Source organism: Armigeres subalbatus, chromosome 3 (genome assembly GCF_024139115.2).
Source record: "Armigeres subalbatus isolate Guangzhou_Male chromosome 3, GZ_Asu_2, whole genome shotgun sequence".
Lineage (NCBI taxonomy): Eukaryota > Metazoa > Arthropoda > Insecta > Diptera > Culicidae > Armigeres > Armigeres subalbatus.
The window spans coordinates 52,850,306-52,876,388 of NC_085141.1; the positions used below are offsets into that span (position 1 = coordinate 52,850,306).

The 26,083-nt window shown below is 40.6% G+C and overlaps 1 protein-coding gene and 1 long non-coding RNA gene across 7 annotated transcripts; one reads left to right on the forward strand and one right to left on the reverse strand.

Moving 5' to 3' along the window:
• On the reverse strand, nt 1-20,838 carry LOC134219480 (E3 ubiquitin-protein ligase TRIM37-like). 6 transcript variants are annotated; one of them, XM_062698219.1, is made up of 6 exons: nt 20,643-20,838; nt 20,401-20,547; nt 20,061-20,124; nt 909-1,092; nt 744-845; nt 1-681 (listed from the first exon to the last, which is right to left on the reverse strand). In XM_062698219.1, exons 1-6 carry the CDS (start codon nt 20,724-20,726, stop codon nt 225-227), a joined length of 1,038 nt encoding a protein of 345 aa, XP_062554203.1. In that variant the 5' UTR covers nt 20,727-20,838; the 3' UTR covers nt 1-224. The 6 variants fall into 6 exon arrangements, with proteins under 6 accessions (XP_062554203.1, XP_062554200.1, XP_062554205.1 ...); XM_062698216.1 differs by having other exon boundaries at nt 20,061-20,120; nt 20,265-20,547; XM_062698221.1 differs by lacking the exon at nt 20,401-20,547 and having other exon boundaries at nt 20,061-20,112.
• On the forward strand, nt 18,587-19,571 carry LOC134227454 (uncharacterized). Its single transcript, XR_009983680.1, has 3 exons — nt 18,587-18,758; nt 18,829-18,886; nt 18,970-19,571. It is a non-coding gene; the product is annotated as an uncharacterized LOC134227454 (long non-coding RNA).
• Nucleotides 20,839-26,083: the final 5,245 nt, after the last annotated feature.

A 26,083-nucleotide genomic window follows, 5' to 3' on the forward strand; every position in this document is an offset into this window, starting at 1 on the left:
TTGTTTTACTTAGTGTTTTTAATACACTTTAAATTCAATGTGGTTTAAAATACATTTTAAATTCAATGTGGCAAGAATCAATTCATTGGGCTTAAAATCAATGTTAGTCTTAACATTTACATATTCAAGAGTACGATCGTATGTCACTACTGTTGTCAAAGCAATCACATATTTAGTCCTGTAAAGACAAACTTAATGATGTTAGCCTTCGAACTGGCACCATATTAGACGCATGAGGGCGTGATCTTCGTCTCCCACTCGGCAAGATACTTCTTTAGTGATTTGTACTCTTCTTTTTCTATCTCCAATCGACGGATGTAGTCTTGCAATTGATCAAGTCGATCCCCATACGATTGACTCACCGAAATGGTTAGCTCCAGAAAATCGTGGTCAATATTATCTTTAAGATCGAATGTGCCAATCCGAACCGCCTCTTTACCGAAATGATAAATTGCTTCCTGCTCCTCGCCGAAGAGAACAGAGTATTCGCTAGTTTTTCCTTTGACTAGACAAAGTTCTACGATCAGTATGGTGCCCACACACGTTTCCCTGAAGACATTGCATTTCCACTCACACCCATACGGGTCTTCCAGGGATACTTCACGTTTCACGTACTTCAACACAACTTCAGGGATGTTCTCTATACGAAACACCAATGCAGTCGGCTTCGGAACGAAATACCTGAAAGAAAATATAGTTTAATTAGTAGACGGAAATGAGTGAATTATGTAACAATTAGGTACTTTCGACGGTCAAAACGCAATGCTTTAGTTTCATCTTGTAGGTCGGTATGCAACTGAACTATAGCTCGACCCGTCTGGATAATCTGCATCAGTTTCACTGGGCTTAAAAAAAAAGACAAGAATTATTGTAAATTCAAACATTTTTAAGCCCATTTTTTTCCTTACTGTGATTGATCGGCTACTAAGGTTTTCGACTTATCGCAAAGTTCCGCAACCCTGTTTCGTTCGTCATTGAGTTTGTTCTGATTTGCCGCTATCTCATCCAATATATCGTTAAGTACTTTCTCCCGTTTGGTGGCCCAGCGCAGGGATGCTTTTAAATTTTGCTGATAGTATTCAAAAGCTTCTTCTGCGAATACAAAAGTAACTTCAAATATGGCGGCCAGACTACAATATGTTTCACTTGATATAGAGTATGCTGGGAATCCTAACAAACATTGGACAATTATGCGTCCAATGATATAAATGTATGTACATACATCTAATTTTTTTGTCCTATGTTCTGAGTGTCCTCTGAAAAGGTAGCCTCACACCTCGGGAAAATGTTCTGCATTTAATGTAGCCGGGATTTTCATTTTTCGTGCCCAAATCCCGAACGATCAACGATCCGCCATTGGTAAAAAACTGTTTTACATTTTGGACATTGTTCATCTGCAGCTTAGTTTCTTAACTTGGTAGGGGGAAAGACGGCTTTGGCAGGTTTTGTTCTATTATTGGCAGGGGGGTTTTTGTCGACCAAATTTTATGAAATTTGGCCACAATATTCTTTGATATGCAAGGAATGCTTAGGCCAAATTTGAGCATAGTCAGTCATAAAAAAACCCCTGCCAATAATAGAACAAAACCTGCCAAAGCCGTCCTTCCCCCTATTATAATTGTTTCTTCTTTGACCCGAAAAAAAGTTGTAAAGGTATGTGCAGTAAAATATGACTGTAGGCAAGCGGGAGAAAAGATATTTTAGTTACTAGATAAAGATTGTCGCTTCGGTTCCCTTTGTTCTGCTGTCCGAAACATGTGTGGTACATACCTGTCAAATCGTATGGATTTTCCTTCTTTGACATTTAGCTCCCCTATCCTCGCCAGCAAAAGATGTTCCGGACAGCGACGACAGCGACAATCTTTATCTAGTAACTAAAATATCTTTTAGCGGGAGCCACGTGCACTTCCAACACCTTATGCCATTTGATGGTTCACTGCATGTGGCTATCGACACATTGCCTGATTGCTTTGATTGCTAATAATGTGACTGTCAGGTATGGTTCGCATTGAGCCTTACTTCGATTGTTTCAAGTGTGCGCCGGTCCGATATTCGCCGGCGGCGGCGTTTGTCAGAATTTTGGCCGGCGGCGGCGGCGAAAGCCATTTTACTCGGCGGCGGCGGCGGCGTCAATCGGCGTGGAGATTTTTTTCATTACGTTTTTCTAAGATTTTTTTTTCATTTTTCAGCATATTTTAAAGACATTAAAAGAAGATTTCTTTTTATTTTCGCATGAAAAATCTAATGAACTTTTCCAGAAAAATCTAGAAGAAAACCAAAATTTGGAAAATATTTTCGGATTGTTTGAAGTTTAGAGGAGTCTTTGGAATTACCAAGAGAAGCTTTTTTGAATTCCCAAATAAAATTGTGTGGAATTTCAGCAGAAAATTTGTCGCAATTTACATGAGAAACTTCGGAATTTTTACAAAAAAAAAAGGTTCTTAACTTCTACAGGAAAAACTTCGGAAATTTATGAAAAGGTCTTGTTGAGTTTCTATTGTGTATTCTTCCAAATGTGTACAGAACATTATTCATAATTGTAGTAGAGTGCGGCTGGTTGAATGGGTGTTTTACCGTTGGCTTTCTCAATCTAGAATAATAAAGACGGCTTGTTTGGCATGGCCATCGAAAAAACAGTCAATTGTTAAGAATTTCCGCGGGAGACTCTAAAGAGTTTTCGAGAAAAATTCTGTGGAATGTTCAGGAGAAATTCTCCGTAAGTGTTATTAATTAACGACTGGAAAAATTGTTGCATTAAGGTCACTCCTGACAGAATCCAAGTTTCAAAGTGCTCGCGTTTTCGGAGGCACACCACTCGATACGGAGGCAGCGGACAACTGCCATTTTTATTGATTCAGCTTTGCTGCGTCGCAGCATGCGTGAAAAAATAAAAATGACAGTTGTGCGTTGCTTCCGTATCGAGTGGTGTGCCCCCGAAAACGCGACTACTTAAAAACTTGGACTCTGTCCAGGAGTGACCTTAAGGATCTGGCCCATAGACTGAGAAAGCCAGATCCTTAATGCATTCTCCGTAAGCTTAATGGAAACTTCTTTCGAATTTCCGCGGAGGATTGTTCAAAACGATTCAACTAAAAATTGTTGGAAATTCTTGGAATTCTACGGGAAATTCTTTGTACAGTAGACGTTCGACAACTGCAAGTCATTCAACTGCAATGCTTTAAACTGCATTTCGAAAGTTACATCAGTTTTGCAGTTATCGAACAGCTAAGCTTCAAAAGTATCTCAAAGTCGATGATCACTGCATACCGGTGAACAATCAGATGCCCTTCTTTTTTGACGACGTCTGACAATTGTTTGACGTCTAGAATGCGTCATGTTACAGTTATCGAACGACTAGTGTATTGTCCGTAAGAAATTCTTGGGAAATTCCATTGGCCGATAGCCGTATGTCCGAACTGGAAATTAGGCCGAAAAGGTCGTTTCGCCGAATAGGTCATCAACCCAAAACCCGATTGGCCAATATGGTTGTTTTACAGAATAGGTCACTTGTCCGAAAATATCGTTTAGGCCAACAAGTCTTACGGCCAAATGTCAATAACTGAATGGGTAATTTAGTCCATAATATCCATCCGTGTGGCCTAATAACATTTACGTTGAAAAGACTGTTGAACGAAATTTCGTAACCTCTCTACTTTTAAGTCGATACTAACATTTAAGCCAAAAGCCTTCTAACAAAACCCCATTATGCAGAATTGAACGTTTATCCGAAACTGTTATCAAGTCAAAATGGTCCGACTAAAAATGTATTTTTTACCGAAAACGACATACAGCCGAAATGGACATTCAGCCGAACTGGTAATTTGACCGAAAAAATCTTTTTACCAAATAGATCATTTGACCGAAAATGGTGTATGGTAGGAATGGTTATTTGGCCAGAAAATGTCCTTTCCGCAAAACAACCTTTCTGGCCGACCCGAGCCGACCAGCATTTTCTGTCAAATGACCAATTCGGATAAACGTATTCTTTGGCAAAATGACCAATTCAGCCGAACGACACTTTCCAAAGAAGGTGTCAGAAAGGACTTTTAAGGGCCAAACGACTCTTTCTGCCAAATGCCATTTTTTACCAAATAGCATTTTTGGTCAAATGATGTATATTCGGTCAAACGACTTTTTCATCCGAACGGCATTTTCAGCTAAATGATAAAAATGGTAAACAACTTTTTGACGTAAACTACGTCTAAGGGGAAGACTCAAATACAGGGTGTAAAACCGAAATTTCCAAATTCGAGACCGTCACGAAATTAGGATAGATTTCAAACGCTAATAGCGTTCTTATCTTTCGATGGATTTTCGACATTTGCTTATCAATCGATTCAGAAACTCTCCAGCAATTTGCCAATTCTATTGATACTATTGATTATCAACGTTAAACTATTGAAAATGTTGTTTCTTTCCAAACCAGGTGAAAAATTCAATTCCGTTCATAAATCCCCAACACGGACATCAGATTGCAGTAAGGTACGGGCCTTGTGATCCACTGCTTCGTTTTCCCTGTGTATAAAAAGCCCCGTGTTTCGCGTGCGCGCATCATTTTCATTCTGGATGTCACGGCGAGTGGACCAGGGCGTCCAGAAGCGGTCCCAGTGACAACGGCTGTCTCAGCGGATGAATTTTTTTACGGACGGTGGTGGTGGTGGCGGTTGTGGAAGCAGTAGCAAATCATTTTCAGCCGTTCCCCATCTTCGGCGGATCTGGCAATCGACGGCGTTCGTTGAGCCGAATCATCGGATGGCGGTCGCGCAGTCCAGTGGCTGCTGTTAATAAGGCACAGAAGTGGCAATTAATCGGTTCTTTTCAGGACCATCATTATATTTGGGAGGAAGGCTAAGTTGAAATAATTTTTCTAAAGTGCAACCGCTAGGAACTGGAAAATTCTTTAGTGAAATTTTCTAGCGTGATTCGGAGTTATATGATTTTAGTGATTGAGAATGTTGATATTAGACGAACTTTCTTCAAAGAACAAAGCATAAATGTTTGGCATTGGTAGCGGAATCATAGCATTAGTGCCGGTCCGAGCATAGGCTGTCATCGGAAGATTGCTACAGCAATTTATTCACTAATGTTGGGTTTGCAACGATTTGGATGTTGTCGGCACAACATGAAAGACTCTAATTTTTTATTTTTCCTGTTGATGATTGAAAAAGAAATCGGTTCCGATATGAACTTTATTCAAAGCGCAACGCTAACGTCGGTAGTTGAATCCCAAGCAAGTATCGGAAGGAGACCATGCAAACAATTGATTCGCATTATGACTGAAGAAAATTGTATGGCGTCAGTATTGATGTTTGCTACAGATTTTTTGACGTTAACTTCGTCTAAGGGGAAGACTGAGATACAGGGTTTAAAACGGAAATTTCCAAATTCGAGACTGTCACAAAAATTAGGATAGATTTCAAACGCTAATAGCGTCTTTATCTTTCAATGGATTTTCGACATTTGCTTATCAATCGATTCGGAAACCCTTCAGCAATTTGCCAATTCTATTGATACTATTGATTTTCATTAATGCTTAATTTTTTTCTACAACAAATATGATTTTGAAAAAGTATCACCGGCGCGTGCTTACTCGCAATCTTCATGCTGATACATTTACAGTTACATCAATCAACTGAAAACCGAAATACGCCACTCCAAAATTACGAGGTGACAATGTTAGAAAGAGACAAAAGATAGGAAAAATAAAACGGTGTGTAGTGCCTCCCCGAGTCACCTTGGGAAGATCCTTTAATTACGTAACGCAAAAATTGGGCAGTTTCAACCCCCCTCCCCCCTATGTCACACTTTTTGTATGAAGCATCTAAAAATTATGTATGGGTCGTCACACTTCGCCTAACCCCCCCCCTCCCCCTCTAAGCGTTACGTAATTTGTGGACGCTCCCAAGAGCCACTTTCATTGATGGTAGCCGATCGTTAGTACTTCATATCAAATACCATATCATATCATAGCATATCAAAGAATATTGTGGCCAAATTTCATAAAATTTGGTCAACAAAAACCCCCCTGACAATAATAGAACAAAACCCGCCAAAGCCGTCATTCCCACTATTTCAGACAAGAAAATTTAATCTGATCGCTGCTAATGTTGATGACGACGACCGGGCGACCCACACCATCGCCGATGCCGAAGCTGGTACCTCGGTTTGCTCTCCGCGACATCTCGAACGAAATGGCTCGCGCGCGCGGAAGAGCTGCTTTCTTGTAATCAATAAATTTGAACCTGTAGCCACGCCCCTTTGGGAGGTGTGTGACGGTTACACAATATTTGCAGTCATACCGGACAACAAAGAGGCGGGACTAAGGAGCCATCTTTATTGATTATAAGAAAACTGCTCACCCGCGCGCGAGGCATTTCATTTGAAATGTCGTGGAGAGCGGTCCCACCATCGCTCCCAGAGTTGAATTCCAGCTGAGCGATTTCCAACTCGTGTCGTGGATCATGTGCTCGTCATCGACAATCGGTTCTTCTCAGGGCCACCATTCTACACAAAGGAAGATTGAGGCGAGGTGAATTTTATTCAAAGTGAAAATAAACCGCTTGGCGACGCCATAAAGTTGCCTGCCGTCCGTAGCAGAATCACGAGCGCGCATCGGAGGGAGATGGCTTCAGTGGCAGTGAAATTCTTATTCGGTTTTGTTATTTCAGCAGCACAATTACGGGCGCGCGTCTTAGGTGCTGCAAATATGTATTCGTATGGATGGCGTCAGTTGTTCCCAAGTGAAATTTTCTATCAAGATAATGATTTGTCAGAATCACCATTTTACACAAAAGAATTAATTTGCCAGCATTTTTGACGTAAACTACGTCTATGGGGAAGACTCAGAGACAGGGTGCAAAATGAAAATTTCCAAATTGGGGACCGTCACGAAATCATGTATGATTTCAAACGGTAATAGCGTTTTATCTTTCGATGGATTTTCGACATTTGCTTATCAATCGATTCGGAAACACTCCATCAATATGCCAATTCTATTGATACTATTGATTATCAACGTTAAACTATTGAAAATGTTATTTCTTTTCAAATCGGGTGAAAAATTCAATCCCGTTCATAAATCCCCAACACGGACATCAGATTGCAGTAACATACGGGCCTTTTGACCCACTGCTTCGTTTTCCTTGTGTATAAAAAGCCCCGTGTTTCATCTTTTCATCCGTTGATCTGTCGAAAGCATACGACCGTGCGTGGCGTTTTCCCATCCTCAAGTCTCTTGAGGAATGGGGAATCAAAGGTCGCATGGGTCGTTACGTACAAAGCTTTCTTGACGGCAGGAGTTTCAGGGTCATGATCGGCAACACCCGCTCTGAGGTGAGGAATCAAGAAAATGGAATTCCCCAAGGCTCGGTGATAGCTCCCACACTTTTCCTGATCTGTATGCAGTCCCTATTCAAAAACATCCCACCCCATATCTACATTCTTGTCTACGCAGATGACATAATAATACTTTCCTTCAATAACTTCAAATCACTGGCCAGAAAGAAAATCCAATCCGCCGTCAACACTGTCTCCGAATGGGCCGATAATCATGGTTTCACAATATCCCCTGAAAAATCCCAACTGCTCCACATCAGCAAGAACAGAAAAGGAGTTAGCAAGTTACCCGATCTCAGTCTGAAAAACTGCCCTATAAAATCCCAAACATCCCTCAAAATCCTTGGTGTACACCTGGACCGCACTCTGAGCTTTGGTCACCACGCCGATACCGTTAGAAAGTCAATCGAAAAGCGCTTGCAATTAATTAAAGTGATCGGATATAGAATCCCAAGCGGACAAAGGGCAACCATCATTCGGATCATTAATGGCTGGTTGTTGCCCAAGATGTTCTATGGTGTAGGACTTTTTAGTAGAGGCGGTGATCTCATTACCAAAAAACTTTGCCCATTGTACAACAAAGCCTTCCGCTATGCCTCTGGCGTGTTCATCACCAGTCCCACCTCTGCCATCATATCTGAATGTGGTCAACTTCCTTTCGAGCACTTCATGACGGTCGGCGTGATGAGGAGGGCCATCAGATGGCTCAGCCTTGGTGGTCGCCAGGAAATCCCGTTAGTCAATAGAGCAAATAACCTACTTAAATCCCTTACAAACAATGACATCCCACCAATAGCCATCCTCCCTAGAGCCAAAAATAGACCATGGAACCAGTCTCCCCCCAAAATCGATCTCTCACTTCTCAAACAAGTAAAAGCTGGTGACCCCCCTGCCATTATACAATCGCATTTCCACAAACTCCGAGCCGAAAAATACCCCAACCACCAATACATCTACACTGACGGCTCAGTGTGCAACGGCAAAGTAGGATATGGAATCTCCAGCAAAACAACTCTCCCCAATATAAGTTCTTCCCTCCCCCCTCTCTGTTCCATATTCAGTGCTGAAGCTTATGCGTTAATGATAGCCTCTAACCTAACCACCCACATTACCGACTCCCCCACTATCATATTTAGCGACTCTGCCAGCTGTCTCCAAGAGATGAAATCCTCCTCCTCAAAGCATCCCTGGCTTCAGGAGGCAGAAAGACTGGCTGTGGCCAATAACGTCGCGTTCTGCTGGTTGCCCGGACACTCCGGTATCCATGGCAACGAGGAGGCCGACCGTTTGGCTGGTGCCGGTCGGGAAGCCAGCCCTGAGGCTGTCTCTGTCCCCTCCATGGACACTGCAAGATGGGTCAAGGGAACAATTCGAGAACATTGGGAATCCAAATGGTTCTCAAACAGAGACGTTGCTTTGAGAAGAATCAAACCATCCACTTTACCCTGGCCAGATAACAAAAACCCGAAATATCGTCGCACTCTCTCCCGTCTACGAATCGGCCATACTCGCCTTACCCATAGATACATACTCGATAAAACCGAACCCCCAATATGCACCACTTGCAATATCCCCCTCACTGTCACCCATATACTATCAGAATGTAACGCTTATGCAACGCAACGCTTGGCTTTAAATTTGAGTAGCACGCCTGAGGAGATTTTATCGCCACCCAACGAAGAGAAACTGATTGAATTCCTGAACGACACCAACCTGATCGACCAACTGTAAACACCAACAGTTAGGGATGAATGACCGCCTGAGTTCTTCTTCTTCTTCTTATTGGCATTACATCCCCACCCTGGGATAGAGCCGCCCCGCAGCTTAGTGTTCATTAAGCACTTCCACAGTTATTAACTGCGAGGTTTCTAAGCCAAGTTACCATTTTTGCATTCGTATATCATGAGGCTAACACGATGATACTTTTATGCCCAGGGAAGTCGAGACAATTTCCAATCCGAAAATTGCCTAGACCGGCACCGGGAATCGAACCCAGCCACCCTCAGCATGGTCTTGCTTTGTTAATATCCCTCATATCCGCCTGAGTTAATATCCCTCAAAAACAAACCATCATCATCATCTTTTCATCCGTGTTCCCAACAGCATCGTTGAATCTGGCAATCAACGTCGTGCTGTTGATGAGGCACATAAGTGGAAATGAATCGGTTCTTTTCAGGACCACCATTATGTTTGGGAGGAAGGTTAAGTTGAAATAATTTTTTGACGTAAACTACGTCTAAGGGGAAGACTCAGATACAGGGTGTAAAACGGAAATTTCCAAATTTGAGACCGTCGCGAAATTAGGATAGATTTCTAACACTAATAGCGTCTTTATCTTTCGATTGATTTTTAATCACTTACTCTGCAGAAGTCGAATGATGGATTGAATCTTATAATTTTTTTCGTTACTGCTGCCAATTTATTGCAACAATCTCATGAATTTACTCTCAGTCAAACCAAATTCCTCCAATGAAAAATTTAATGCCCTGAAAAGGACAGATTTTAGATCATGCGGATTTCTAATCACCAACACAACAGCAACCATTCGATAGTCAGAATATCACAAGAGTATTTCACTCAAATGCAGATGCTGCAACAGATTGCCATCGTTGGATTCTCTGTCGCAACGATCCTGTTACGAGCGCTACCTACGCCATCGGTGGGAACGAAGAGCGTGCGTCAGAAGGAGAAGCTGCAAAAATGTATTTGCATGGATGGAAATTAAACCTGAAACAAGTAGCAGTCTATCTACTAAAATAATAATCTTGAGGGGAAATTTCACTGGTATTGATGTTATCCATGCGAATAAATTTTTGTAGCGTCCCTGACGCACGGTCACCAAGCGATTAATATGAACTTTGATCAAAATTCGTCTCGCCTCAAATTATGGCTTAAGAGCTGCTTTCACTGATGACACTTCAGACGCAACCGTTGCAGAAATAAACACCACCATAGCCGCCATCGTAGAGACCCGCAAGAAAATTCTATCCGAGTGCTGTTGATGCTGACGACGACGACCGCGCGACCCACACCATCGCCGGGAATAAAATTTCCGGTAGGAGCTCCGCCGATGCTGAAGGTGGTACCATGGTCTGGTCTCCGCGAAATCTCGAACGAAATGGCTCGCGCGCGCGGAAGAGCTGCTTTCTTGTAATTAATAAAGTTGAATCTGTAGCCACGCCCCTTTGGTGAGTGTGTGACGGTTACACAATATTTGCAGTCATACCGGACAACAAAGAGGAGGGACTAATGAGCCATCTTTATTGGTTATAAGAAAACTGCTCTACCCGCGCGCGTGACGCAATCAGCCTCATTCCAGTTCAAGTCAGCAGCACGTAAATACGGACGTGTTTTTTGCTCGCCCAATTTTGACCTAAACTACGTCTAAGGGGAAGACTCAGATACAGGGTGTAAAACCGAAATTTCCAAATTCGAAACCGTCACGAAATTAGGATAGATTTCAAACGCTAATAGCGTCTTTATCTTTCGATGGATTTTCGAGATTTGCTTATCAATAGATTCGGAAACTCTCCAGCGATTTGCCAATTCTATTGATACTATTGATTATCAACGTTAAACTATTGAAGATGTTATTTATTTTCAAACCGGATGAAAAATTCAATTCCGTTCATAAATCCCCAACACGGACATCAGATTACAGTAAGGTACGGGCCTTTTGATCCACTGCTTCGTTTTCCCTGTGTATAAAAAGCCCCATGTTTCGCGTGCGCGCGTCATTTTCATTCTGGATGTCACGGAGAACGGACCAGCGCGGTTCTAGCGATAACGCCTGTGGTTTGTCTGTTGTGGTAAAAACTCATGGACGATTCAAATCTAGCCCAACTCAGCACCTAAAAACTCATGGACGAATTGATTCATCGTATGTTTTCTGTATGTATGGAGAATCACGAGCGCGCGTCAAACGGAGAAGCTGCAAAAATGTATTCGCATGGATGACTATCTACTAAAATTATATGTCTTTCTCTGAATCGGGATCTTGTGATTCTACTACCGACGGAAAACAATCTGCCATCACCAAGCAATAAAGTTTTACGTTGATCAAAATTCATCTCGCCTAAATTTGTAACTTGAGAACTACTTTCATTGATGGTAGCCAATCGTTAGTAGGGGAAATTACGGCTTTGGCAGGTTTTGTTCTATTATTGTCAGGGGGTTTTCTGTAACTAATTATGCTCAAATTTGGCCTAAACATTCTTTGCATATCAAAAAATTATGTGGCCAAATTTCATAAAATATGGCCAACAAAAAACCCCTGACAATAGTAGACAATAAAAGCCGTCAGTCCCCCTACTTCATACAAGAAAATTTAATCTGAGCGCTGCTAATGTTAATGATGACGACCGCGCGACCCACACCATCGCCGGGAATAAAATTTCCGGTAGAAGCTCCGCCGATGACGAAGGTGGTACCACGGTCTGCTCTCCGCGACATCTCGAACGAAATGGCTCTCGCGCGCGGGAGAGCTGCTTTCTTGTAATCAATATAGTTGAATCAGTAGCCACGCCCCTTTGGTGAGTGTTTGACGGTTACACAATATTTGCAGACATACCAGACAACAAATAGGCGGGACTAATGAGCCATCTTTATTGATGATAAGAAAACTGCTCTCCCACGCGCGCGTGGCATTTCATTAGAAATGTCTCGGGCGGCGGTCTCAGCATCGGCGGAGTTGCTGAACGAATCAATCGGTTCTTCTCAGGGCCACCATCCTATGCAAAGGAAGAGGTGAGGCGAATATTGTTCAAAGAGCAAATTAACCACTTGGCGACGCCATAATGTTGCCGTCCGTAGAAGAATCACGAGTGCGCCCCGGGAGCAGTTGCTACAAATATGAATTCGTATGGATGGCATCAGTGGCAGCCAGGTGAAATTTTCTCAAGATCTTATTTGATTTTGTTGCAGCTTGTGATTGGGAAGGCGGATTATTAATAATCAATCGAAAGATGGAGACAGTTCAATCGAAATGATGCCGTCAGTAGCGAAATCACGAGTGCGCTTTGACGCGTGGTCTTTGCATAAACATGTGTGCGTCTTCAGTGATTTGACGGTAGTTATCCTCATTTCTAAAGTTTTAATGGAAATACCCATACAGTAATGGAATGGAATGTAGTAAAATATACAGTAAAAAGTGCAATTAAACCTGATAAATTGAAATTTAGAAATACCCAAGCTTAGTTAAGCTCCTTTAGAATATTTTTCGAAAAATTCGAAAAAGAACGATGAATTGAATTTAAACAAACAAAACTAAACTACTCATATTATACAAAACTCGAGAATTCAATAAATTTGTTTTAATTACATAAATATATTAGTTCCTTTTAAAATGTAAATTTCATAAGAAATCCAAAGAGTAATTTTGTAATTCTCATGGATAATGGCACTAGATTCTTAATTTCACCAAACTGTTTCACGTAGTTTACGTCGGGCGGTCGTGTCTTGTACACAACCCTTATGATTTTTTATCATTGGTAAACAACCGTCCAAATTTTACTTTTGGCTGTACATCGCTTTCGCTCAAACTACATTTTCGGTCAAACCAGTTTTTATCTGATAACAGTCTCCGTTTTGCTAAATGGTACCTGGCTAGATATCTTTTGGCCTAAAGTCTAGTATTCACACTTAGAATAAATCGCCGAATTCGGTAAAATTTTACCGAAATCTCAACAGCAGAACTGTTCGGTAGATAATTTTACTGATTTTCGGCGATTTTGACAGTTGAACAATGGAAAAAATTACAAACAATCTGTAAAATAATTACCGAACAGATCTGCTGTTGAGATTTCGGTTAAATTTACCGAATACTGTAAAATAAGTTAAGTGTGTTGATCTAAAAATAGAGAGGCCACGAAATTGTGTTCAATGGTCAATTGTCAAAAAGACCATTTCGCCAAACAAGTGGTCATTTCTGACCATATTACCCGTTCAGTACGAGGTTCAGTCATTGAAATTTGGCCGTGTGACCCCGTTCGGCCAAACGACATTTTTGGCCAAATGTCCCATTCTGTCAAAAAACTATTCCTGCTAAATGGCATTTTTGGGCAACGATGGTTTCGGCCAGACGACCTGTTAGGGCAAACGGCTTTTTCGGCCAAATTACCAGCTCGGCCGTCTGTCACTTTCGGTCTTATTGGAATGGAATGAAACCAAGAATTTTTAATCGAAAGTAGAAAGAATTTTCTGAAGAAACCAGAAACAATCTTCAAAAATTCCAAGCATTTTTCCGATGTTTAAAGTTGGCTATGCCAAACTAGCCGTTTAATGATGAACTTCTCCCTGCGAAAAAAAAATCACTCTAATAAAGGATAAAAAACTAACCGGCTTGATTAATTTAGATTGGGGAAGTCAACGTTAAAGCATCTCTTTCACTAGTCAAAATTTTTTTTGGAAAAACTTGAAGAATTTCTGGGGAAGTTCATTCATTTTTTGAGGCGAAATTCAAAAGATTCTCCCGTTATTGTCGTGAAAATATCCTAAATGACCAATTCAGCCGAACAACACTTTCAACCGAATGTCCATTTTGACCAAATTGCCCTTTCTACCAAACGACTATTTCTGCCGAAGGACAAGTTCACGATTTTTTTAGCCAAAGGAACTGTTCGACCAAATAAGATTCTCGGCCAAATATCTGTAGGCTACATATCCTATCAAAGTCTGAAAACATAATGAGAGCATATAGAATATTTTAATTTCGACAACAAAATGATTTACAATTTGTTTTCAAATATGTATAAATCATCACGATTGATTATATATTTTGATCTCATGTTGCTGTAGATTACTAAATTGAATGATATGACATCAAACTGTGTACTTATTTTGCTATCGGAAACCAATATAAAATTTAGTTTTCGATTTCCTCTCATCGACAGCAGAATAGTTTTTGATTTGATGTCACGGTAAGCTGATTCTGCTGAACGTTTTATTATTTTAACCGTTAAAACGACCAAAAATATATCAAATTAAGTAAACATAATCGATGATTTCACAACATTAAAAAAAAGTTATCGATTTGCTCTTAAGCTTTGCTCGGGTAGGCTTCTACCAATAAATCTTTTCGGTTAAGCGATTCGGCCTAACAACTTTCAGTCTCTTTTCTATTCAAAAATTCAATTTAAATTAGATTTTCATTTTTCGCAATTTTCACACGCTTAGTTTTTACGGAGAGCTCTTCGAAGTTTTAACAAGGTATTGTATGGAATTTTCATGGAAATAATTGGTATCCTCACGAATAATTCAACGTAATGTTGTAGAGATCTATCAGCAAATTATACGGAAAATCCAATGAATCTTAGGAGTTTCCACTGAAAATTTCAATCGGCGTGGAAAATTATAGATCAGCGGCGTGGCAAATTTTAAACGGCGGCGCGCCGATGCAAAAATGTCGGCGGCGGCGGCGTGGCGCGGCGGCGCACACCTCTAGTTTCAAAGTAATTCAGTATTTGTTTTGTATAGTATTTAAATGGCAAGTGCTATTCGCGAAGTCGAAGCAAAATTCTTCACACAAACAATGACAGTTCTTTATGGGTTTTTACAATAGAGATAATAAACTATAGAGGAAGATTGTCGCTGTCGTCACTGGCGAAACATCTTTTGCTGGCGAGAATAAGGCACTAAATGTCAAAGAAGGAAAAATCAGTACATTTTGACAGATAGGTACCCAGCATGTTTGGGGACAATAACAAAGGGAACCGCAGCGACAATCGTCCTCTATAGTTTATTGCCTCTATTGTTTTTACAGTAGAGCAACAGAGAGGAGGAGATGGCGGCCATGTTTCACTCAAACTCTGACAGATAGCAATGGGGTTTCCCATAGGAGGGAAGATCAGAATTTGCTTCGACTTCGCGAATTTCGCTGCTACACAAGGTAGTGTATTGTCTATCCGGAATAAATTTATACCGCTTTTTATACCGAAGTTGGATTTTTCTCCAGATGCAGGCAACTTTCCCAACTTCGGAAGTAGTGCGCTGGATTCGCCTAAAGATGCGCTAAACAACGCATCAATTTGTTTGACAAATAAAACTTCGGAAGAAAGTTCGGTTCGGAAGTCCCGACTTCCGAATTCTAACTTGGTGCTACGCCGACAATACATTTACTTGCTAGGTGGACACGGTCGGTTAGAGTCAGGCGGGTGCTAAGCTGTCAAATGTTTGTTGCCTCAAATGAAGCGACTGCCGACGGCACTAACATTACGCCGTAGTATATGAAAAATAAACACTGCAGTGAGTGAGAATTTTCTGAAACGCACAAAGTTCTGATAATGCAAGAAACAACTGTTTCTGCTCAGCACAGAGTTTCTTCTACCAACATAATTATTTAACTGCATATTTCGCGCAAGGAATAAAGTGGAAACACTACATTTTCACGGATTTGATGTATTTTTGTTCGTTGCAATCTTTAATTTAATATGTGCTTTTGGCACCACTCTCTTTTGTAAAAACGGTAAACAATACAAATTTCCACAAATACCACGACAATTTATGATAGTATATGAGCATTTTGACATTGGAGTATAAATTTATGCGCCAAATAAGAGGGTACTGTCATACTTGCCAAACTCCATATGAAAAATATTTGTTGTCGCCCCTCTGGTTAGAGTAGCCGTTCCACCAAGTGTTCGTTAAGGGCCGATGCACACGTAGCGTTTTTTCAACGCTGCGTGCACGTGGCGTTGAAAAAACGCAGGTATGCATCGGTGCGGCGACGCTGCGTTACCGCTTTTTCCCGATGCACCCATGCGTCCTTTTAAGTAGCCGTAAAAGTAATCGAGAAAATCTTGATATCGAGTAAATCCACAATACATATTTATAGATATGTATTTAAAACTTGCACATTTGGCAATGAGCTCGGGTACACTGTAGCCTTTAATAATTGCGTGCGAGATTCTCAATTCTAATCCAAATTATGATTTAATTAACCGTTCATTCAATGAACTTTATTGCCATATGCGATTCACGGCAGAATAGCTATCCCGCATAGTAAAAAACGAGCAATGGGTAATGTTTTCAACATAACTGCGGGTAGACGTAGGACTTGTATAAACGTAACGTATTTACATTTAACTTCTAACTTTTGGATCTATAGAGTTTGATTATAGGTATTGATATTGGTAACGACAACTTCCATGCTGTGTAGAATTATTAGCAATTTGTTTATTCAAAACTTCTGGAAATAAAACTAATAATTAAATACATAATTAGAATTGCTTTGTTTCTAACTATTGAGCCCTTATTTACTCAAGCAAATGTAGGGCATCTATAGATTTCTTATTGATGATAGTATTTGAAGTTTAAAAATTTTATTTATAAAACTTCCAGACTTGGGCAAAATGTGCTATTTTAGGGGAACTGTCCCGTTTTCCAAACAAAGAAATACAGCATCAATTTCGTTGCTTCTTTTTGCTAACATGCGTGCTTACTGCTGAAAAAATCACAACAATAAGAAACAAGTCAAGGAGCAGTAACCCTACTAAAATAGAGGAGGTACTGCTAATACGTCAACGAAAAATTATTTAATGTTTTGATCTCAAACTCCGAGTCTACGTCAAGTTTAATAATACAATTTCTCAGAAAATGAAAAACAAAAAATAAGATGAAGTTTATTTAAATATTCTTCTGGAAATTATTTTTTACGGACTTTTTAAAAACATTTACATGTAAGACAGCGAAATTTTCTAATCTAAAATGGATATTAACACTATTGCTGATTGTGCATCTTTAATTGCTAATGCCTTTTGCAAATAAATGAAAGTAATTATTTTAATCGAATTTTTATTTTCATCAGCGTACTTTTTTTCTAGGGAATCAGAACTGTTATAGTATAACCATGTTTCAATGTACGTGTGGTTCAGTACCAAGCACAACTTAACATATGGTCAGTCATATGACATGACTCATACCCATCCCGGGATCATATGGATTATGAAACCCATCACCTGGATGAGCAGACCAAATCTCTCTAATTTTATTCTTCCTCATCCACCACCGCTGCCCTCGCTGCCACAGCCATCATCGGCCTGTAGCCGTGAACCCCGAGCGATGCGATGGGCGATTGCATCCATCGCAACCGACACCACTGCATCCGACCATCATTGAGCACAGAATGACAAAAACAAATGCGCCACTTCTTTTATGCATTTTCGCAGACCCACCCACCAGCAGTTCTACCGCTGGTGACTGTATGCTGTCGCTGTGTAGGTAAACACAGCGAACGAACGAACGAAGCGAAAAATGCGGGAGCAAAAAGCACGTCAGTACGCGCTGCTGTCACAAATTGTAATGGCTCGCACACGGCAGGCACTGCTTCTTTTATACACAAAGAAAATCTTCCGGTAGACCCGAACATACCGTGACATACCGCATTCTGATGTCCGTGTCAGGAATGCACGGGATTGGTTACATATGAAATTTTGACTGGCTTTGACAAGAATTGAAATTCTCAGTAGCTAATCGTTAATAATCTTAAGTTTCAATAAAATAGGCAAAATGGTGGAGAGTGTCCAAGTCGATTGATATATAATTCTTAAAAATCCATCGAAAGATAAAGGCACTAGAAACGTTCAAAATCTTCCCTTCCAGCGTAACGCTCTCGATTTCCAAAAATCTAAATGACACCCAGTATAGTAAAGAAAGACGTAAGTCCTACGTCAAAACCCTTCGCTGTATTGTTACAACATTAAACTGTGTTTAGCTCACATCGTTAATATTTGTGATATCGGTATTTTAGCGTGGCACTATAAATGTCTGTCTATGCATTTACTTCATATAAACGTAAACCCAGTCTATCATATACAGTCAATGTAAGGTATGAGGTTATATAGCATTTTCTGATGTTCCAAAATCCATACGAATCTCAGTGGCAAACTATCCAGTTTTCCGCGAGCGGTAATGGCCGCCAGCTTGCCTGCGGGTCAGTCTCTGATTTGACGTTTCTGGAGGTCAACTGCACCCACCGCTCCGAGCATTTTGACCAATGTTGCATATAAGAAGGTGCTGATTCAGTGAATTCAAGCCTTCGTATATACCACATTGATCAAAATGATCGAATGGTGGGTGCAGTTGACCTCCAGAAACGTCAAATCAGAGACTGACCCGCAGGCAAGCTGGCGGCCATTACCGCTCGCGGAAAACTGGATAGTATCCTATATGTGACATATATAACATAATGTTAACGGTTCAATATATGTTCCACACAAGGTTACATATCGTTTCAGTTGAAAACAAATTTCATCATACCACGCACACAATCACACACATTTTATATTTTAACATCTGAAGAAATTTAACTGTTACAGTTATGTTTTGGTGGTATTCGTGCAAGTGAACTTTGCATCGCTTTCTGGCAAACAAAAAATCGTGCTGAGGAAAAGCTGACCAATTGACTGAACTAAAATGCGAGTTAAAAGGTAATTATCGAATAAAAACTAAAAAAAAAGTGAAATTAGCTTACACCTAATTCTTGTTTTCATATTTTAGGTAAAGATGCTGAAATTTACCGCGCACCGGAGACACACCGGAGTTTTCTTCATGAGCAGTGAGTATAATTTATACTGAGCTATAGCTACAATTATGTTTCGCGTAACTTTAAACATTGTTTTTTTTTTAATTTATTTCTAGAAAATGGTTCTTTCCATAATGCTGTAATTCCTGAATAAAAATCATATGAGCTGTAAATCTTCAGTTGCTTCCATCGCTCTGCCAAGAGAGATTATTTCCGTATCTGGACGGAGGAGTCCGCCGGAGTCCGCATGAATACCTTTTCCCTACCAATGTTCCACAGGACGAATGTTAAACTTGTTTTCAAAAATAATTCATTTATGTTCAAATAAATGTTGTTTCCAAGACTATAAATTCTTGATGTTGTTCGGTTCTTGTTTTTTTTCTCTTCAATTTGTCTGATCTGGAAGGGGGATAATCTGCTCGACCCTTGTATATACTTCAACTATGCATAACAAATAAGTCATATGGTTCGAGTTTTAAAAAATGGATTGTATTTCAACCATTTGTCAAAGAATGAGGCGAAAATTTTGTTAGCGAAAATTGTCATTTTTGTATGGTAACCTAACTTAACAACCCGTTCCCCATATTGTCATTCGGCTAATAACCATTTCATATAATGTCAAAACCATTGATGGTAGTGTGGACTTATAGTTGCGAACGACGTTTTATGGCAATGTTGAGATGTATTTACTAATGGTTATGGAAAATAATGGTGAAGGTCCAAGTACGGTTCAGATTTATGCGGGTATCCATGCTATGTTTCCAAAGCCCGCCGTCCACTGTTTGTTAATATTTGTCAAGTTTATCCGGACACTATCAGACTGACTGGAAATCATTATGACAAACAGTGTACTGATAGCTTAAGAAGTTAATAAATGCCCAAAATGAAAATTTCCCACCCATCTACCTACATATGTACCAAATAATAATAAACAGAATTCTCGGGTACTTATTCAAAAGGACGTATGTGATTTTGTAAACAAAGATTGAAACGTAGATTAGTCCGATCTGATGGCACTCCCACGCAAACCAACACCACCAACAGGTAGCCGAAGCCTCCCCCTATCTGTCTATGGTGATGGTTTGCATGGGAGAGCTATCAGATCGGACTAATCGACGTTTGAATCTTTGATAACAAAATCACATACGTCCTTTTGAATAAGTACCCGAGAATTATTCTATGCTCATCCCAGTAGCACTTCACTCACCTATTGGAACTGTACGCTCCTTATGTTCCGCATGCTCTTCCGAGAACCAGCACTTCACACAAATCTAGTCCAACATTTGAAAAGGGCGTAACAGCCAAAATTTATTCCTTCTGATTCTTTGTCTACATATATAGCTATATATGTAGACGAGGAATCAGAAGGAATAAATTTTGGCTGTTACGCCCTTTTCAAATGTTGGTCTAGAAATGTTGACCTCGCAGAGATAGCAAAACAACGAAAGCTGCTGGTTTATGTGGTCCTTGCAAAACATTCCTTCCTCCATGCTTGCGAACAGTTTTCGCATAGACTCCTGGATCTGGTTGATTGAGTAGCCTTTTACCCACGAATCTGTGGACACTTCCGTTCGACAGTTGGGACAACTTTTGGCGCCTTTATCGATCCAGGCGCGAATGCACTGATGACAAAACAGCTTCGAACAGTCAGGACAGAGCCGAGCCTCATGCACACTTTCCAAGCAAATTCCACACTGGAAATGTTGCAAAAGTTCCGTTTTTCGCGTTACCTCCAGTTCGCAGTGCATAACGCCCACTTGAACGATTCCGCTTTGGTATATTTACTTACTGCGAACCAACCAACGGTGAGTCGCCTTCCTCTGAGAGCTGTTAACCACAACCATATACAATATTTTAATGTTGCCAATCGCATTCGATGATTCGGATCACGAGCTGATAGAAAATGCCGGTGTCAGCATTTCCGCGCGCCAAAACATAAAAGTTATCTCGACGTACTGAATCCCGTCCCGACCCGACTAGATTCAAATCAAATTCCGGAGAATGATTTTTGAAAAGAAGAAAAAAATCGAAAGAGGGCTCTCTTTATAATCTCTCTCGTACCCGGATAAAAATTTACAGTACCTTGTATGGCATAATCCATTGGAATACAATAGATTGTATGGTAAACATAATAATCTATTGTATGTTTATTAGAGTGGGGCGCAGTTGTATGGAAAAACCGGAAAAACGCAAACTTCGTCCGATCAAGTGAGATCAAGGTTTTTCTGAATCGTTTTGGTACCCCAATTAACTGTGTAAAATATGGGCTCGATTGGTTGCAACCTCGCATGCCGCATCGCGTTTTAAATTTACATGGAGATTAGTATGGGAAAACGTACTTTTTCACATTTTTGCTCTAAGCGGCTACAATTTATCATCAATCACGTGACACAATACGTTACCATATAGTCTGGAAGATGCCGAAAGACTTCGCCGAAGAAGGTACGTAGCTGGAAGGTCTACAAAAAATGTTATTACGTTTCGAAAATTGATTGTTTAAACCATATGCAAGAAATCAATGTTTCTGCCAGCACGAAAAGCAAAACCCATCTTCCTTCTTGTCGGATTTTTTCTTTGTGAAATTATTCCGGATAGCTCTCATTAGCTCTAAAGCCCTATAAGATCAATTATTTTGAAATAACACCAGGGCTGTCAGATGATTTTTTCGTAAATCTGTATTGGCATGCGTAAAAAATCTGTATTGTCTGTATTTGGGGGAAAATAGATTTTTTTTATAAATCATGCAAGAAAGCGATTCTGATAATTGTAATGTGATGTACTTAGATAACATTTTCAATGAGTTCTTTAAAACCAGTTAAACAAAATTGGAGATCCCAGAAATCCGTTGGAATCTATTAAGGGGGCTCTTTGCAATCATGTAGAAGCATCACATCACTTAAATGTTCTCAGTTGTTATGATTCACATTAAAAGTTCAATCTTTTCCGAAATTCATGTTGTTTTTTGAATACCGCATCTCATCTCAATTATTATTCGATTTTGAAAAATTTATCATGATTCTACAAGTATGTTGTTCAGATATTTTGGCTAGCTTCTTCAATATTCTACCGAAATTCGGGAACAATGATTTTTATCAATGTCTAAATAAAGATTACTAAATTCGATTATACAACAATTGCTATATTTTGTTATTTTTTATGCATGCCCAATCAACTGATGTTCATGACACAGGTAGCAATAAATATCTTATTACCATAGATATGAATTAAGCTTGTCTATTTACTTCTACCAATTACGTAAAATTATGAATGCAGAATATATCACAATGGCAAAACAATTTTAAGTGTGACTGTGAAACATCTTAATTTACTTAAACTACTAAACTTACTTGAAACTTCTGTAAAACATATTTGGTGTTCTTTTTTGAGGCCCAATCAAATTCATTAGAAAAAACAGTATTCATCTGAAACTCAACTGAGTTTGTCATATACGCAGAAAGCAGTCACAACTCAATTTATAATATTATTATTAAATTATTAGTTTCAAGTATGGTGTATGTGTGACAGTGAAATTGTACTGGGTTTGAATTATGGAAAGGCAATATCCAAAAGATTTGAAAGCATCGAAGAAGACTTTATATGGTGTACTCCCACCAAAATGTGATTCAAAGAAATCGTGGCGATTTGCCGTCAGTTAAATACTTGTGGTGAACCATGGCAGACAGTATATATGATAGTTTTCCACCAAACCTGCTTGCCTATTCTCACAATAAGCTCTACAGTTTAAACTTTATGTTTTTTTAGAATTTTTAAATATTTAATTAGATCTTGTACGTGATTTTTATAGGGACGATAACAATTAAAATAACAAAAACCCTGTACGAATCTGTACTCTATTTGAAAAATCTGTATAAAATCTGTAATCTGTATCATGTCTGTATTGACATTTAAAAATCTGTAAAAAACAGATAAATCTGTATATATGGCAGCCCTGAATAACACTCTGTTAAATTAATAGGTCTACGTAGTACAGCAGTGCTTGCAGAATAAACGATTTTTTGCATATGGTTTGAAAACTCAATGTTCGAAGCGAACTTTTTTCGTGGACGTTCCAGCAACGTTTTTCGGCAAAGTTTTTCGGCATCCTTTGGGTTATGCTTTAACGCAATGTGCCACTTGGTTTACGATGAACTGAAACCTCTAGTAGTAGAAATGTAAAAATATACGTTCTCCCATACTAATTTCCATACAAACTATGTCCAAGGGCTTGACGATCCCTCCCCAGGCCATCTGCGAGTTGTGGGGCTTGCCTAGGATGTGGTGGGGTTTGACAGTGGGCCCTGTTAAACCTCTATAAAAAGCTGCATGTATCCGCAAGTAGGCCCCACCAAAGCGACCGTGTGCCGCTCAAAGCGCACAAGCCCAAGTCCTGGTGTTAGGTGGGACGCTAAACAGCCCTGACACGAATATAAGAGATAATGCGACTCGATATAATCGGCAAAGACCTAGGCGACGAATACAGGATCACGATTGAAAGCTTGGAACATGGAATTGCAAGTCGCTAGGTTTCGCAGGTTGCGACAGGATGATCTATACGATGAATTACATCTCCGCAACTTCGACGTCGTGGCGCTGCAGGAGATTTGCTGGACAGTACAGAAAGTGTGGAAAAGCGGGCATCGAGCGGCTACCTTCTACCTGTGGCATCACCAACGAGCTGGGAACCGGCTTCATAGTGCTGGGAAAGATGCGCCAACGCGTGATTGGGTGGCAGCCAATCAACGCAAGGATGTGCAAGCTGATGATTAAAAGCCGTTTCTTCAACTATAGCATCATCAACGTGCACTGCCCACACGAAGGGAGACCCGACGACGAGAAAGAAGCGTTCTATGCACAGCTGGAGCAGACATACGATGGGTGCCCACTGCGGGACGTCAAAATCGTCATCGGTGACATGAACGCACAGGTAGGAAGGGAGGAAATGTATAGACCGGTCATCGGACCGGATAGTCTGCACACCGTATCGAATGACAACCCTTTCCCTTTATGCCGTCGACTAGCACCAACTGCAAGGGAGTTCGTGGAGCAGTACCAGGCGGGTTTTATGGGCGAACGCTCCACCACGGACCAGGTGTTCGCCATTCGCCAAGTACTGCAGAAATGCCGCGAATACAACGTGCCCACACATCATCTATTCATCGACTTCAAAGCCCCATATGATACAATCGATCGGGACCAGCTATGGCAGCTAATGCACGAACACGTTTTTCCGGATAAACTGACACGGTTGATCAAAGCGACGATGGATCGGGTGATGTGCGTAGTTCGAGTTTCAGGGGCATTCTCGAGTCCCTTCGAAACCCGCAGAGGGTTACGGCAATTTGATGGTCTTTCGTGTCTGCTATTCAACATCGCTTTGGAAGGTGTAATACGAAGAGCAAGGATTAACACGAGTGGTACAATTTTCAATAAGTCCGTCCAGCTATTTGGCTTCGCCGACGACATAGATATTATGGCACGTAACTTTGAGAAGATGGAGGAAGCCTACATCAGACTGAAGAGGGAAGCTAAGCGGATCGGACTAGTCATCAACACGTCGAAGACAAAGTACATGATAGGAAGAGGTTCAAGAGACGACAATGTGAGCCACCCACCGCGAGCTTGCATCGGTGGTGACGAAATCGAGGTAGTAGAAGAATTTGTGTATGTACTTGGGCTCACTGGTGACTGCCGAAAATGACACCAGCAGAGAAATTCGGAGATGCATAGTGGCTGGAAATCGTACGTACTTTGGACTCCGCAAGACGCTCCGATCGAATAGAGTTCGCCGCCGTACCAAACTGACAATCTACAAAACGCTCATTAGACCGGTAGTCCTCTACGGACACGAGACCTGGACAACGATACGACGGGCACAAGAAGGCGAGGTGCGCAGCGGGCAAGGTGGATCGATCAGGTGGAAGATGACTTGCGGATCCTCCGTAGAATGCGTGGTTGGCGACGTGTAACCATGGACCGAGCCGAATGGAGAAGACTCTTATATACCGCACAGGCCACTTCGGCCTTCAAACACGATGGGAAAGCGAGGAAGCAACCAATCGGTCCCAAATTCTGCACAGTTGTTCAGGACCCAGAATGGCTTCGAAAAACGTTATGAAAATATGATAGACTTTAATCGTTAATATCTCAGCCATTTCTCGATGGATTTTCAATTTCCTTGGACCATTCGATCAAGGAAGAGTCAACGCTTCATTTACACACGTTTTTACACTGTTTTTCTACACGAATCGCTTTTTTGCTATTTATTTTTCACTCGAATTTCGAGATTTACGCGATTTATTTAGACATATTTGGGGATTTATGCGTTTTACGTTGTTTCAATTTACGCGGCCCATATCCTCCGCGTAAAAACCGACTCCAGTGTGTTACAATATTTATGTATGATGATATTTATTATTGAAAACTTGCTAACTGTTAAGCAATCGGTTTCGCTGAATCAGTCAATTTCGTAGGTACATCGCAAGCTTCTTCTTCCATAGCACTACATTCCAACTGGAACTTGGCCTGTTCTTCAAGGTAGTAATCTATTAGCATTTATTTAGTTATTAATTGAAAGCTTTCTATGCCTGGCATTGCATCAGTAGGTATGCAACTTGATAGATATCATACAATAGATACACTATGCCCAGGGTGTCGGAATGTTTCCAACCCGAAAACATCCTAGATCGGATCGAGAGTCGATCTCACCATCTCCAGATTCTGCGAGTTTGTTCGCATGGCTAACTGGAGTCCTCAAGCCAGCATATACGCTAAATTAATGAGACTTATAGGGTTTTTAGCTGGTGCAGTTCGTTTCTGCTAACTCACACGGGCGTTTTCTCTCGAAAGCTTAGGGTCGTATGACGGCCGCGAATCGAGATACGATTATCGAACGATTTTTACTTATTATTTTCATCGATTGATAATTTGGAAATGCGAACGCTTGAGAGTTTTGTGAATCCTCATTTGGTCTAAAAATTCAACTGTTCTAATCGAACAGAAATGTCGAAAACCTGTACATTACAAACAGTAATGTTCTGGCAACCCTGCCCAGACGCAGCCGCATCACAACCAATATTTGGCCGAGTAGGCAAATGTCAGTTCACAGCGGATATGATGGTGAGAGTGAGTGATAAAATTAAAGCGAGGGATAAACATATACAGAAAGGGGAAAAAGGGAAAATATAAACAAATGGCCGAAGTTGAGTAAACAGAATTAGTAGCGAATCGAAG

What these genes read in the sequence shown, in the direction of transcription:
- LOC134219480 (XM_062698216.1), bottom strand. Translation starts at nt 20,726, where the DNA reads ATGCGATTGGCAACATTAAAATATTGTATATGGTTGTGGTTAACAGCT. An exon ending in GGAGCGTACAGTTCCAATAG is followed by an intron (nt 1,093 to 20,060) that starts GTGAGTGAAGTG and finishes TTGTATTCGCAG; the next exon opens with AAGAAGCTTTTGAATACTAT. An exon ending in TTGCGTTTTGACCGTCGAAA is followed by an intron (nt 682 to 743) that starts GTACCTAATTGT and finishes ATTTTCTTTCAG; the next exon opens with GTATTTCGTTCCGAAGCCGA.